Here is a 12,048-nt window from a genome sequence, read left to right on the forward strand (position 1 = left end):
GGCCTCTGCTATTGAAAACTAGATGTGTTTTCCCATTTGGGGGTATCACATTCCCTTATGTAACAAATATGCATTTACCATCCACAGTGTGCCAGTTTGCTATTGATGAAACATTGATCAAAACAGACAAGAGGGGTGCCAGAGTGGCTCCATCAGTTAAGAGTCCTACTCTTGATTTTGGCTCAGGTTATGATCTCAGGATTGTGGGATCAAGGCCCTGCACTGGGCTCTGCGCTCAGCCTGGAGTCTGCTTATCCCTCTTTCTCAATTTCTGCACCTCTCCCTGTTCTCTCTCTCTCAAATAAATAAATATACTCTATCTCTCTCTTCTCTCTCTCTCACTCAAATAAATAAATAAAATTATTTAAGTGAGAGAGAGAAGAGACAGAGAGAGCACACAAAAGCTGGGGGAGTGGCAGGCAGAGGGAGGGAGAGAAGCATGAAGTTTGTAAGTATACAAATTAAAACTCAAGTTGAGAAGAAAGGTAGAGTGGAGTGGGAGTCAGTGTCTAGTCTTACATAGGATGACTAAGGAAGGTGTATTGAGAAGGTGATATATAAGGAAGTAGACAGGAGGATTTGGGGAGAAATTTTCCAGGGGGAGGGGGAACAGCAAGTGCAAAGGCCCTGAGATAGAGTATAGAACTCTGGCCCCTTGCTTCCTGGCCAGGACTCTATCCACCACAGTATCAATCCAGCAAAGCCTCAGGGGCCCAAAAATGGACAGGCTCGGCCCCTGGGTCAGGGCCCCCCATTTCCCTCTACTCCTGGACAAGAGTCTGGTGCTACTAGGGTTATGGGAGGCATTGCACTTCTCATTGCCAACTGTGCCTCAGTGAACAGTCCACAAGAAAAAGGGGCCCACGAATCACCAGACAGAGAAGGAGGGAGGCAGGCAGGAGGTCAGAGGTCCTTGATGTGGATGGAGCTAAACAGCCTATCCTGGGTCAAAGTTCGTATGCCTTTGCGTGAGAAGAACTTTGGCTAGGATTCCCTAGCCATCGATCCATTTGCTACCAGGAACATGGGGACAGTGGGGCAGTGGGGAGGGGAGAGGGTTCTGGGCTGAGGGTCTTGGCCCAACCAACAGTGTTTGGTCAGCACTGCTGAAGACTGTGGTGGGCAGGGGCAGATGGAGAGACAGTAAAACCCAAAATAAACCCCTCTCCCACGGTGAGGATGGGAAGCACGCCCCAAACACAGCCTATGCTGACTCTGCAAATGCTCCAGGAGCTGTGAGAAGGCTAACACCTTGGGGTGGGGGCAGGTAATGGGGTTCTACCAGAGGGTAGACTCAGAAGAGTGTAAGGGGGGCATTCCAGGCTTGAGGAGAGAGCATGGCAATGAAGAGGTAGATTTACCTGCTTAACGGATTATTAATACCTTGCAAAGGCTTAGCTAATCAATCTATTTCCTCCAGGTTGGTGTTTGTTCTGTGTTAGGGCATGGAGGAAGAAATGACGGGTTGGTTTGAGGTCATAGTAAGGGTCAAATGCCCTAACAGTTACTATGGAGGAGTGCTGGAAACATAGATCAGGAGACATTGAACTAGCTGTGGGCAGGACTTGGGGTGGGGTAAGGGCTTCCCAGAAGAAGTGATGTTTTAGCTGAAATTGACTGATTGATTTATTTAAAGATTTTATTTATTTGAGAGAGAGAGCACTAGCAGGGGTTAGGAGGAAAGAGGGCAAAGGGTGCAGGGGAAGCAGACTCCCCACTGATCAGGGAGCCCAATACCAGGCTCCATCCCAGGACCTCAAGATCATGAACTGAGCCAGAGGCAGACCCTTAACTGACTGAGCCACCCATGTACCCCTATTTATTATTTATTATTTTTGTTTATTTCTTTAAAAGATTTTATTTATTTATTTGACAGAGAGAGATATAGTGAGAGAGGGAACACAAGCAGAGGGAGTGGGAGAGGGAGAAGCAGGCTTCCCGCTGAGCAGGGAGCCCAAAGTGGGCTCGATCCCAGGACTCTGGGATCATGACCTGAGCCAAAGGCAGATGCTTAACAACTGAGTCACCCAGGCGCGCCCCTATTTATTTTTTTAATGAAGATTTATTTATTTATTTTAGGGAAAAAGAGAGAGGGAGAGAGAGCAAGGGCATGGGCAGTTTGGGACGAGGAGAGGGAGAGAGTGAATCTCAAGCAGACTCTCCACTCCCTCTCATGACTCTGAGATCATGACTTGAGCCGAAAATGAAGAATTGGATGCTTTAACCCACTGAGCCACCCAGGTGTCCCCTAGATGAGATTTAAAATAGGGGAGATTGGGGCGCCTGGGTGGCTCAGTGGGTTAAAGCCTCTGCCTTCGGCTCAGGTCATGATCTCAGGATCCTGGGATTGAGCTCCACATCAGGCTCTCTGCTCAGCAGGGAGCCTGCTTCCTCTTTTCTCTCTCTGCCTGCCTCTCTGCCTACTTGTGATCTCTGTCTGTCAAATAAATAAATAAAATATTTAAAATAAAATAAAATAGGGGAGATTAACAGTAGAGCTGGTGGGGCTCCTTGCTCAGTGGGAAGCCTGCCCTCCACATATGTGCTCTGTCTTTCTAATAAATAAATAAAATTTAAAAAATAATAAAAAGTGTGACACCTTAAGATTTAAAAAAAAAAAAAAAAGAGGAAGTAGAGGTGGTCAGGCCTGGTAGGTTCTGCCAAAGATTCTGGTTTCCATCTAGATGGGAGCCACTCAAGGGGCATGGTTGTGACAGAATGAGAATTTCGCACTTTTGGAAAGACACCTGTGGGTGCCACAGGCTTGAGAAGGTATTGGAGGGAGCAACAGGCAAGTGGGAACCAGGTTTGGAGATTATTTTTACTCTAGGGAGCAATGATAGGATCCCAGGAGAGGGTTCCGAAGATTTGCAGTGGGGTTGGACAGCTGTCAGGGTGGGTAACCTATCCTCTGTGATCTTCCTTGCCTCAGACCCCACAATGTGTCCATCTCACACACAGGAGATGTTTCTCAAGGGAGTGCTCTCTGCACCTGGGGATGGGGGCACTCCATGCTAAGAGAAATCCCCAGTCACAAGACCACTGCCATTTCCAGGGCCCCTGGTACTGTTGCTTCCCTCCGCCTCCGCCAATGACTGCCTTTAGGGGCCTTTGAACTTGCTGTCTCTTCTACTTCCAGATACCTGTGTGCCTGGGGTCTTGATTCCACACTCTTGCCTCTGCTTACTGTCATTTTCTCAGTGAGGCCTTCTCTAACTGCCCTATTTTTTTTTTTTTTTTTTTTTTTAAGTAGGTTCCAGACCCAACATGGGTCTTGAACTCAGAACCTCCAGATCAGGAGTCCCTCCACCAGCTGAGCCAGCCAGGTGCCCCTGACCACCCACCCTATTTTGAATTGCAATTTTTCCCTGGGGTGATTTCTACCCCTTCTCTCCTGTATTTTTCTCTAAAGCATTTTTCACCCTATGACATTCTCTATGTGTGATTGGCACCCCTTCCCCCCCCCCACCCGTCCCGCCCCCGACCCGACCCCAGAGTAAGCTCTAAGTGAGCGGGAGTAGGGTCAGTTTTGATCACTTGTGGATCCATCGCCAGCATGCAGAACAGTGCCTGCCACATAGTAGGCATCTGTCCAGTGTTTGAGCGGAGTGGTGAAGGGGCGGGATGAACCTCTGTTTGCGGTTGGGCCAGCGGATGGCGGTGTCATTCGCTGGGTCGGGAAGCACGGGCGGGTTGGGCGGATGAAGTGGTTAGTTGGGGACAGGATGAGCAAGACACGCAAATGCGACTTTTCCCTCCTGCACGTTCTACAGCAGGAGGGCTCGGCACGGGCAGCGTCCAAGGCAGCCAGCCAGGCGATCCGTGTGGCGCTGGGGCTGCGTGTCCTGCCACAGGCGTGGACCACAAATATGACACGCGCAGGCTCCTCCTTGCAGGCAAAAGCCTAGCTCCGCACGCAAGCCGGGGCCCTTTGCACCGCCCCCCCCCCCCCCCACCAATCGCGCACCCGCCAGGCTTCGGCGTTCCTCTCCCTCCACCCTCACCTCCAGGCTCGCCTAGGGACTGGCGCTTTAAGAGCCCCGCCCCCGACTCCTCACCCCCTTCGCGTGACTGTGCCGGGACCCGAGGTGGGGAGTCAGGCAGCTGGGTGGCTGCGCCAGGCTCCAGGTCCTTCTCACGCGACTGCTGGGCACCGCGCGCAGCCCAGGTGGAGCGGGGATGGGCCGCGTGACCTCTGCCCCCTGGAGGGATGTACCAAACAAGTGCACGCTAGCCTGGGGAGGCTTTTGCGCTGGGCGTCCCCCTCCTCGGTCCCTGGGCCCCCCCTTCTCCCCGGTCCGAGAGTCCCCCTCTTCTCGGTCACCTGGAGCTGGCCGCACAGCCTGCTCGATTTCTCCGCCCCTCCACTAAGCTGGCAGCCCCGGAGTCAAAAGGGAACCTCGAAGGCCTGTGGGTGCCCCCTGGAGATACCCCCAAAGTGGTCCTAGAGCTAGTGAGGGCCAGTGAGCGCTCAGCGAGACTGAGCGTTTCCATCCATTCCCGCCTATCTATCGCCTATCTATCGGGGAGCTCAGACTTCGGCCAGTCACCCCGGCTCTGGGGGCTCTTGGGGAATGAAGCCAGCCCTTCGGCGCCTCTGGCCTTCCGGCCCCGGTGACCTCAGGGCTGGGGTCGCCGAGCTTCTCACGCGAGCCCGGACTCAGTAACCCGGGGGAAAGAGGTCATCACAAGGCAGCCCCGCCCCGCCTGCCAGGCCCCCGTCAACTAGTAGCAAGAGGTAGGCACTTGCAAGCCGTGTCCTAGGGAGGCAAAAATTAGGGTGAGGGGTTACCGCACCCGGGTCTGGAGGACTTCTCATACCGTGTCTTTGGGCGGTTTGGGGACTTTTTCAAATCCCCACCTCAGGTGGGGTCTGCGCTGTCCATCGGGACCTTGGAACTGGGGTCTCAAGTATCCCCAGCCGTCACCCCTTTTCCTGCTGGCACTTGGATGAGGAGACCCCATAGTGAGTTCTTACCTGTCCCTGAGTTCCCCCAACCCAGTCTAACCCCCACTTCCCATCTCCGGTTTCTCCCCTCTATCCCCTCTATCCTAGAGCAACCCCCTCTTCAGTCAGCCCCTCCCTCTGCCTAGCTCCAGGGGGTGTGGCCAAGAGCTCCAGCTGTTTATAAAGGTGGAAGTGCTTTTCACCCTCATCCTGAAGGTGACAGTTCCTAGGAGCCTTCCCTGATCTTCTTTGGGGTCTACGGCTTAAGAGACCACTTGTCCCAGCTCACTTCAGTACCTCCTCATAGCCGCAGGTGAGTGCTGGGGACTTCTGGCTTGCCCTTTTCCTCCCAACAGTAAGAAAATTTTGATGCCTCTTAGGTTTTCCTAGGTGGCCGCTGACCTGGCACCTCAAAAAAGGAGGCTAAGAGTGTCCTTAGTGACCAGGCACTCCACCTCTGTAGTGGGAATACTGAGGCCAGGGGAAAAACAGGAATTAGCCAAGGTCCCACAGCTAGTGTCAGAATTCTAGATTTTCCATGGGCTCCCTTCAAGGACTCTGGGATTCAGCCTCCAGTTCCATTCCCACTGACTCTCTGAAAGCCTCTGGGCTTCCCCATCAGGGTCACCTAGGAGGCTGGAATAAGTACCGTATACACTGCGGGAGGCAAGAATGATGTGCAGTGCCTTGTTCAAGCTGTGTGAGGAGGGGGGCTTCTCCCTGGGTGGACAGGTTGGATGGAGGGGGCAGGTTGGGTTCTTATCTGTTGTACCTTGTCTCATCTAAAAGCTACCCCTGGCAGTCTCAACCCTCCTACACCCAAGGCCTGGCTTGTAACACCCAAGATGTGCTGGCCAGAACAAGAGAGGCTGCTCTGAACGAGAGTCCTGGGCACTGCCCAGGGCCCCTCCCTATCCCACTAACTGCCTTCTCTGTCCTGTGCTCTGGGGCAGTCTATGGGAGAGCCTACGGAGAGCTGGACTGTCAGTCCCTGAAAACTTACCAGTCACATCTTTCTTGGCCTCTTACTGTCGTGCTAAGGCTGGAGGTCATCTGGGCACCCCGTGTGCCGAAGGGAAACCATGGCACCCCAAGACCTGTCCCTACATCACTCAAGGAGTCAGGGCTTGAAGGATCTAGCTCCTCCAGGAGGCCTCCCTAGACAGATGGCTGTATAAGGTAGGACCTAGGCAATCTCCCCATCTTAGGAAGTTCTGTGGGGAAACCAGGATTCAGATGGGGAGGCTCCCAGGTCAGATCTAGGTTTTCTGTTCTCTGAGATCTAACTGAGCCTCCTGAATCAAAGATCATATCCCCACTTCCACTCCAAGTGATATAACTGCCAGAAAGGCAAAATGACAAGTCCAAGGCCCGTGGACTTGGAATGGGGAAACCTGGAGCTCCTCATCTCCAGTCTGGGACACCTGGCAGGAGCCCCAGTCAGAGACCCATGTCTTGAAGAGAATACTCAATGAATTTGCACACCCTTTCTAGAACAATCCTAGAGAGAAAGTATTGTCTCCACTTCTGTTAAATTTAGATTGATTCCTAATTTCCCCAATTCCAGTCTAGTGTTTTCTTGCAGCCCTTATCTGGTGGGAGTCTTCCATTTATTCTCTGTTCTTTGGTGACTAGGAAATGGGGGAGGCCCAGACCATTCATTCATTTAGAACTGAGCCCAGTGAAAACCCTGGCCTGGATTTCTGTGACCGGGAGCCTCTTGTAGCTTTTCTCTGGTTGCTTTTAAACCCTGGGTCAGTCTGACTCAGAGAGCCTCATGAGGCGGAGTAGTGTGGCTTAGGCAGTGGCCTTGGGGTTCCCTGTCACTTCCCTACCCTGTCCCAGGGTCTGGTCTGGCAGGATTCCCTAGACCCTGGGATGGAGATATAGAAAATGGAGAGTTCTAGGAGAGAATGTGACCACTCTTCAAAGGGAGGTAGCTGTGACGGGAGCTTTGGAACTTCCTAGGGAACTTTTCCTGAGAGGTCTGAGTCCCAGCTCTGTCACTGAGGGGTGGGTGACTTCAGTCAAGTCAATAGCCCCTCTGGAGGTCAATGTCCTGAAATGTGAAATGAGCCAAAAGGAGCACATGATCCCTAGTTCTCCTGACGTCCTTGTTTCCCCAAGTGAGGTGGATAGTACTCAAGGGGGTTGGTGGTGACATATGTCGATTATGTGTTTGATAAACATTAGGGGGAAAAAATCAAACCTGTACTTTGACACGGGTTTTTTTTGTTTGGGATGATGCTATGTGGGTAGATTTAAAGTTGATTATATTTTATTTTTTTAAGATTTTATTTATTTGTTTGACAGACAGAGATCACAAGTAGGCAGAGAGGCAGGCAGAGAGAGAAGGAAGCAGGCTCCCTGCTAAGTAGAGATCGCTGTGATGTGGGGCTCCACCCCAGGACCCTGGGATCATGACTTGAGCCGGATCCAAAGGTAGAGGCTTTAGCCCACTGAGCCACCCTGACGCCCCTAAAGTTAATTTTAGAAAAGTATAAAATAAGTGACAGTACAGGTGCTATATGAGAATCACAGACTGAGGTGTAGAAAACCCTTTTTTAAAAAATTTATTTTATTTTATTTTATTTCATTTCCCTTTAAGGGGGCTCCACGCTGGGCTTGAACTCACAACCCTGAGATCAAGACCTGAGCTGACATCAAGAGTTGGATGCTTAACTGACTGAGCCACCTAGGAGCCCCAAGGAAAAACCTGTTTTAGATAGGTGCAGCAGTGTTCTGGAATTGGGCACTTTGGGTTGGGAGTGTGGATCCAACACTGTGTGACCTTGTGCTAGTTACTTAACCTCTCTGAGCCTCACTATAGTCTACCTTATAGGCTGTGGCCAGGACTGAATGAATGACTGTGAAATTCTTGGCACATGGCCGCATCTCAACAAACAGCTTCTCCCATCTTCTCCTCTCCTTCATGTCCAGATACTGTTCTGGATAGGAAAATTTCTCCTTTCTTTGACCAGCATGCTGACACTTTAGGACACTGGTTCCTCATATCCCCCCATCTGATATCTTGGTCTTTTCTCCCCACCCTGCCTCTCAGCAGTCATCTGGAGAACTCTACACTGATGATGTCCTCTGTGTCCAGACTCTCCATCCCCATCTCGGCCACAGAGTTTCTTCTGGCCTCTGCCGTCTTCTGCCTAGTGCTCTGGGTGGTCAGGGCCAGGCAGCCTCGGGTTCCCAAAGGCCTGAAGAGTCCACCAGGGCCGTGGGGATGGCCCCTGCTGGGGAACTTGCTGACCTTGGGGAAGACCCCACACCTGGCGCTGACGAGGCTGAGCCAGAGGTACGGGGATGTGCTGCAAATCCACATTGGCTCCACACCCGTGCTGGTGCTCAGTGGCCTGGACACCATCCGGCAGGCCCTGGTGCGGCAGGGGGATGATTTCAAGGGCCGGCCTGACCTCTACAGCTTCACTCTGGTTACTAATGGCCAAAGCATGACCTTCAACCCGGACTCTGGACCAGCGTGGGCTGCGCGCAGGCGCCTGGCCCAGAATGCCCTGAAGAGCTTCTCCACCGCATCAGACCCGGCTTCCTCGTGCACCTGCTACCTGGAAGAGCACGTGAGCAAGGAGGCAGAGGCCCTCCTCGGCAGGCTGCAGCAGCAGATGGCAGAGGCTGGGTGCTTTGAACCCTACAGATATGTAGTGGTATCGGTGGCTAATGTCATCTGTGCCATGTGCTTTGGCAAGCGCTATGACCATGATGACCAAGAGCTACTTAGCTTAGTGAACCTGAGTAATGAGTTCGGGGAGGCGGTTGCCTCTGGGAGCCCCGTGGACTTCTTCCCCATCCTTCGTTACTTGCCCAACCCCACCCTGGATTCCTTCAAGGACCTGAATAAGAAGTTCTATAACTTCATGCAAAAGTTGGTCAAGGAACACTACAGAACATTTGAGAAGGTACTGGCTGGGGAGAGGTAGGCGACTGTGGGGAGCAGTAGGGTTGGGGTCGGAAGGTCAGAGACAACTGGAGGAGTAGGGGGTTTGGCGGGCTCTCAGGGACTTCACCCTGCGATTTTGAGGAGAGTTGTCGAGTGGACTCCGTCCTTGGCAGGGAAATAGAACTTTTCCTTAATTGGCTTTTCTATCCTTCCATTAGACAGCAATATTTACTGAATCGAATATCCAGTTTGCGCAGGTCCCAAGGCCAGTGGTTATGGGCAACAGAGAGTTAAAAAGCTGGTCTCCTGGCCTCATAGATGACACCTCTGTCTCTGGGGTCCCTTAAATTGGGGCTGCCTGCATTCCAAGGCAGGAGAGAGCCTTAAAGAGGCAGAAAAGCTGGTCTGGCAGCCTTGGGGTAGAGGGGTCACCTCTTGAATGAAGGTGCTAGGGATGTGAGGAACCAGTCCTCATGTGAAAGGTAGGCCTGGATTTGGGATCTCGTTCACCTGTGGGCCTTCCCTACCCAGGGCCACATTCGGGATATCACAGACAGCCTGATCGAGCACTGCCAGGAGAAGAGGCTAGATGAAAATGCCAACATCCAGCTGTCTGACGAGAAGATTGTTAACGTTGTCTTGGACCTGTTTGGAGCAGGTATGAGCTACCCCTTCATGCCTTTCCTATTCCCGGCTGCCCAGACCTGCCAACTGCTTGAGCTTTCCCTTTGTTCTCTGCGGGGCAGGATTTGACACGGTCACAACTGCCATCTCCTGGAGCCTCCTGTACCTGGTGACAAACCCCAATGTGCAGAAAAAGATCCAGGAGGAGCTGGGTAAGTGGGGGCTTCCTTTGAAGTACTCAAGGCAGAAGGCCTGGCCAGGTTCTGGGCAGCCCCTTCATGCACATAGTCCTTTTATTTTATTTTATTGTAAATATTTTATTTATTTGAGACAGTGAGTGAGAGAGGAGAGCACAAGCTGGGGGAGGGTAGGGGGAGAGGGAGAGGAAGAAGAGGGCTCCCTGTTAAGCAGGGAGCCCAATGCGGGGCTCAATCCCAGGACCCCAAGATCATGACCTGAGCCGAAGGCAGATGCTTAGCAGACTGAGCCACCCAGGTGCCCCACATGGTCCTTTATGTTCTGCAGACACAGTAATTGGCAGGGCCCGGCAGCCCCGGCTCTCCGACAGGCCCCAGCTGCCCTACATGGAGGCCTTCATCCTGGAGATATTCCGACACGCTTCCTTCGTCCCCTTTACCATCCCTCATAGGTGAGGCTCCATGGATCGACTGCTGTCCCTCCAGTCCATGCACCCCATCAGGGCCAGTGGGAGGGAACAGTGTGGGAGGCAAGGGGATGTCCTTGTGGTCCTGAGCCTGACTGGGCTTCCTTCTTCCCCAGCACCACAAGAGACACAAGCCTCAGTGGCTTTTACATCCCCAAGGGACGTTGTGTCTTTGTGAACCAGTGGAAGATCAACCATGACCAGTAAGTTGAGAGGAGGCAAGGGCAACTCTGCCCTCTCCCGAGCTCCAAACCCTGCTGTCTTCGGGCCACTTGGCCATCCCCTACCCTTCCAGGCTTGGGTTCAACCCACTGGATGCTTCTGAGCCCCTGGGCTACCACTTTAGCTGCTTCTCTCTGATTACAGGAAGCTCTGGGGTGACCCGTCTAAGTTCCGACCAGAACGATTTCTCAATCTCGATGGCACCATCAACAAGGCACTGAGTGAGAAGGTGATTCTCTTTGGTATGGGCAAGCGGAAGTGCATCGGTGAGACCATTGCTCGCCTGGAGGTCTTTCTCTTCCTGGCCATCCTGCTGCAGCAGGTGGAATTCAGTGTGCCCCAGGGCACAAGGGTGGACATGACCCCCATCTATGGGCTGACCATGAAGCATGCCCGCTGTGAGCACTTCCAAGTGCGGGTGCGCACTTAGGGACTTGAGAGCCCTGCAGCCTAGACTCTGCCTACCTGGCCTGTCTGGGTAGCCAGGACAGGGGACTGGCCCAGGTCTGGGGGGTGTTCTAAGCCTCAGCCAGAAACCCACAGATATTGGGCTGCAGGCAAGTCTGAAGGATCGTGCCTGCCCACCAGCCTGGACTTGCTGCTCTGCGTACTGACCATGGACAGTGGGCACAGCAGGAGCCCCAAAGGAGCAGATGGAGCCTTCTGGAATTGTGCTTGAGCCAGGAGGCTTGGTTGGTTTGGGAGATCCCAAGTGCCTGGAAAGCTTGAGGGAATGCACTAAAAGGCCGTAAACCCAGTGGCTGGCTGGCTTTCTGTGGGGGTGGATTGGCTGGAGAAACATTTAGAGCAGGCCACACCGGGGCCTGTCCAATCCCTCTGACACTTGGGAGCTGTCACTAATGATGGGAAGAAGCATCTTCAGATCTGCTGAGCGATCTGACCACGGGGTTCTGGGCCACTGTGATGCCTTTTGTGTTCTCCCTGCGTCAGCAACAGGGCTGCCTCCCAGCCTTGGAAGGCCCCTGTTCCTGTCCAGGAGGGGCTGGGGACTTGGACATGTCTAAGAGGAGTAGAGAGCAGAGGGAGGGCCCAGATTCAGACACCAGAGACCAGTTCTCTATGCCCTATATAAAAATGCCTTTTAAAAATATTTGTATGCAAGAAGCTTTTTATTCGCCTGCATTTATCATACATAAGAGCTTAAGAACAACTTACTGAGTGCAATAGAGACAAAGTCTAACCCAAGTATCCAGAAATGTGTAAGAAACACCTACCTAAGCTAAATAAAGATATTATCCAGGACTCCTATTGTGGAAATTTTTTGATTCTTGAGTGAATCCGTCCCTCCTCTACCTGCCCAGTCTGAGCCCAGTCTCATGGTGGGTTTTACTCGGGGAGGAAGAAAAGGAAGAAGAGGCGGTGAAGAGGTGAAGCCATGGCTCTCGGATGCTCAGTGTCCAGCTGGGGCCCAGGATTACCGCCTCACTGCCTTCCTCCAACTGATCACACACCGATGAAGTACATTCTCTAGACCAGGCACTGGGGGATACACAGCAGATAAGACACAGTCTTGGCCTTCAGAAGTCTCCCAGACTCATTGGAGGAACCAACTCCTAAACACATCACCCAATCCATTGTGATGAGGGCTCTACCAGACAGATGCATGGAAGACGAGGCCCTGAGCTGGGGCTGGGTGGCAGGGAGAGAGAGAGAGAGAGTAAG

The 12,048-nt window shown here is 52.7% G+C and overlaps 1 protein-coding gene across 2 annotated transcripts; it reads left to right on the plus strand.

Annotated features, from left to right (window-relative positions):
- Positions 1-5,130: 5,130 nt before the first annotated feature.
- LOC101676222 (cytochrome P450 1A1) lies at positions 5,131-11,628 on the plus strand. Of its 2 annotated transcripts, none has more exons than XM_004758429.3 (7): positions 5,131-5,261; positions 8,013-8,874; positions 9,387-9,513; positions 9,602-9,691; positions 10,005-10,128; positions 10,260-10,346; positions 10,510-11,628. In XM_004758429.3, exons 2-7 carry the CDS (start codon positions 8,035-8,037, stop codon positions 10,793-10,795), a joined length of 1,554 nt encoding a protein of 517 aa, XP_004758486.1. In that variant the 5' UTR covers positions 5,131-5,261; positions 8,013-8,034; the 3' UTR covers positions 10,796-11,628. The 2 variants fall into 2 exon arrangements, with proteins under 2 accessions (XP_004758486.1, XP_004758485.1); XM_004758428.3 differs by having other exon boundaries at positions 5,132-5,261; positions 8,010-8,874.
- The last annotated feature ends 420 nt before the right edge of the window (positions 11,629-12,048 follow it).

The sequence above is a fragment of the Mustela putorius genome, unplaced genomic scaffold, assembly GCF_011764305.1.
Source record: "Mustela putorius furo isolate JIRA1106 unplaced genomic scaffold, ASM1176430v1.1 tig00003972_pilon_pilon_pilon, whole genome shotgun sequence".
Taxonomy (NCBI): domain Eukaryota; kingdom Metazoa; phylum Chordata; class Mammalia; order Carnivora; family Mustelidae; genus Mustela; species Mustela putorius.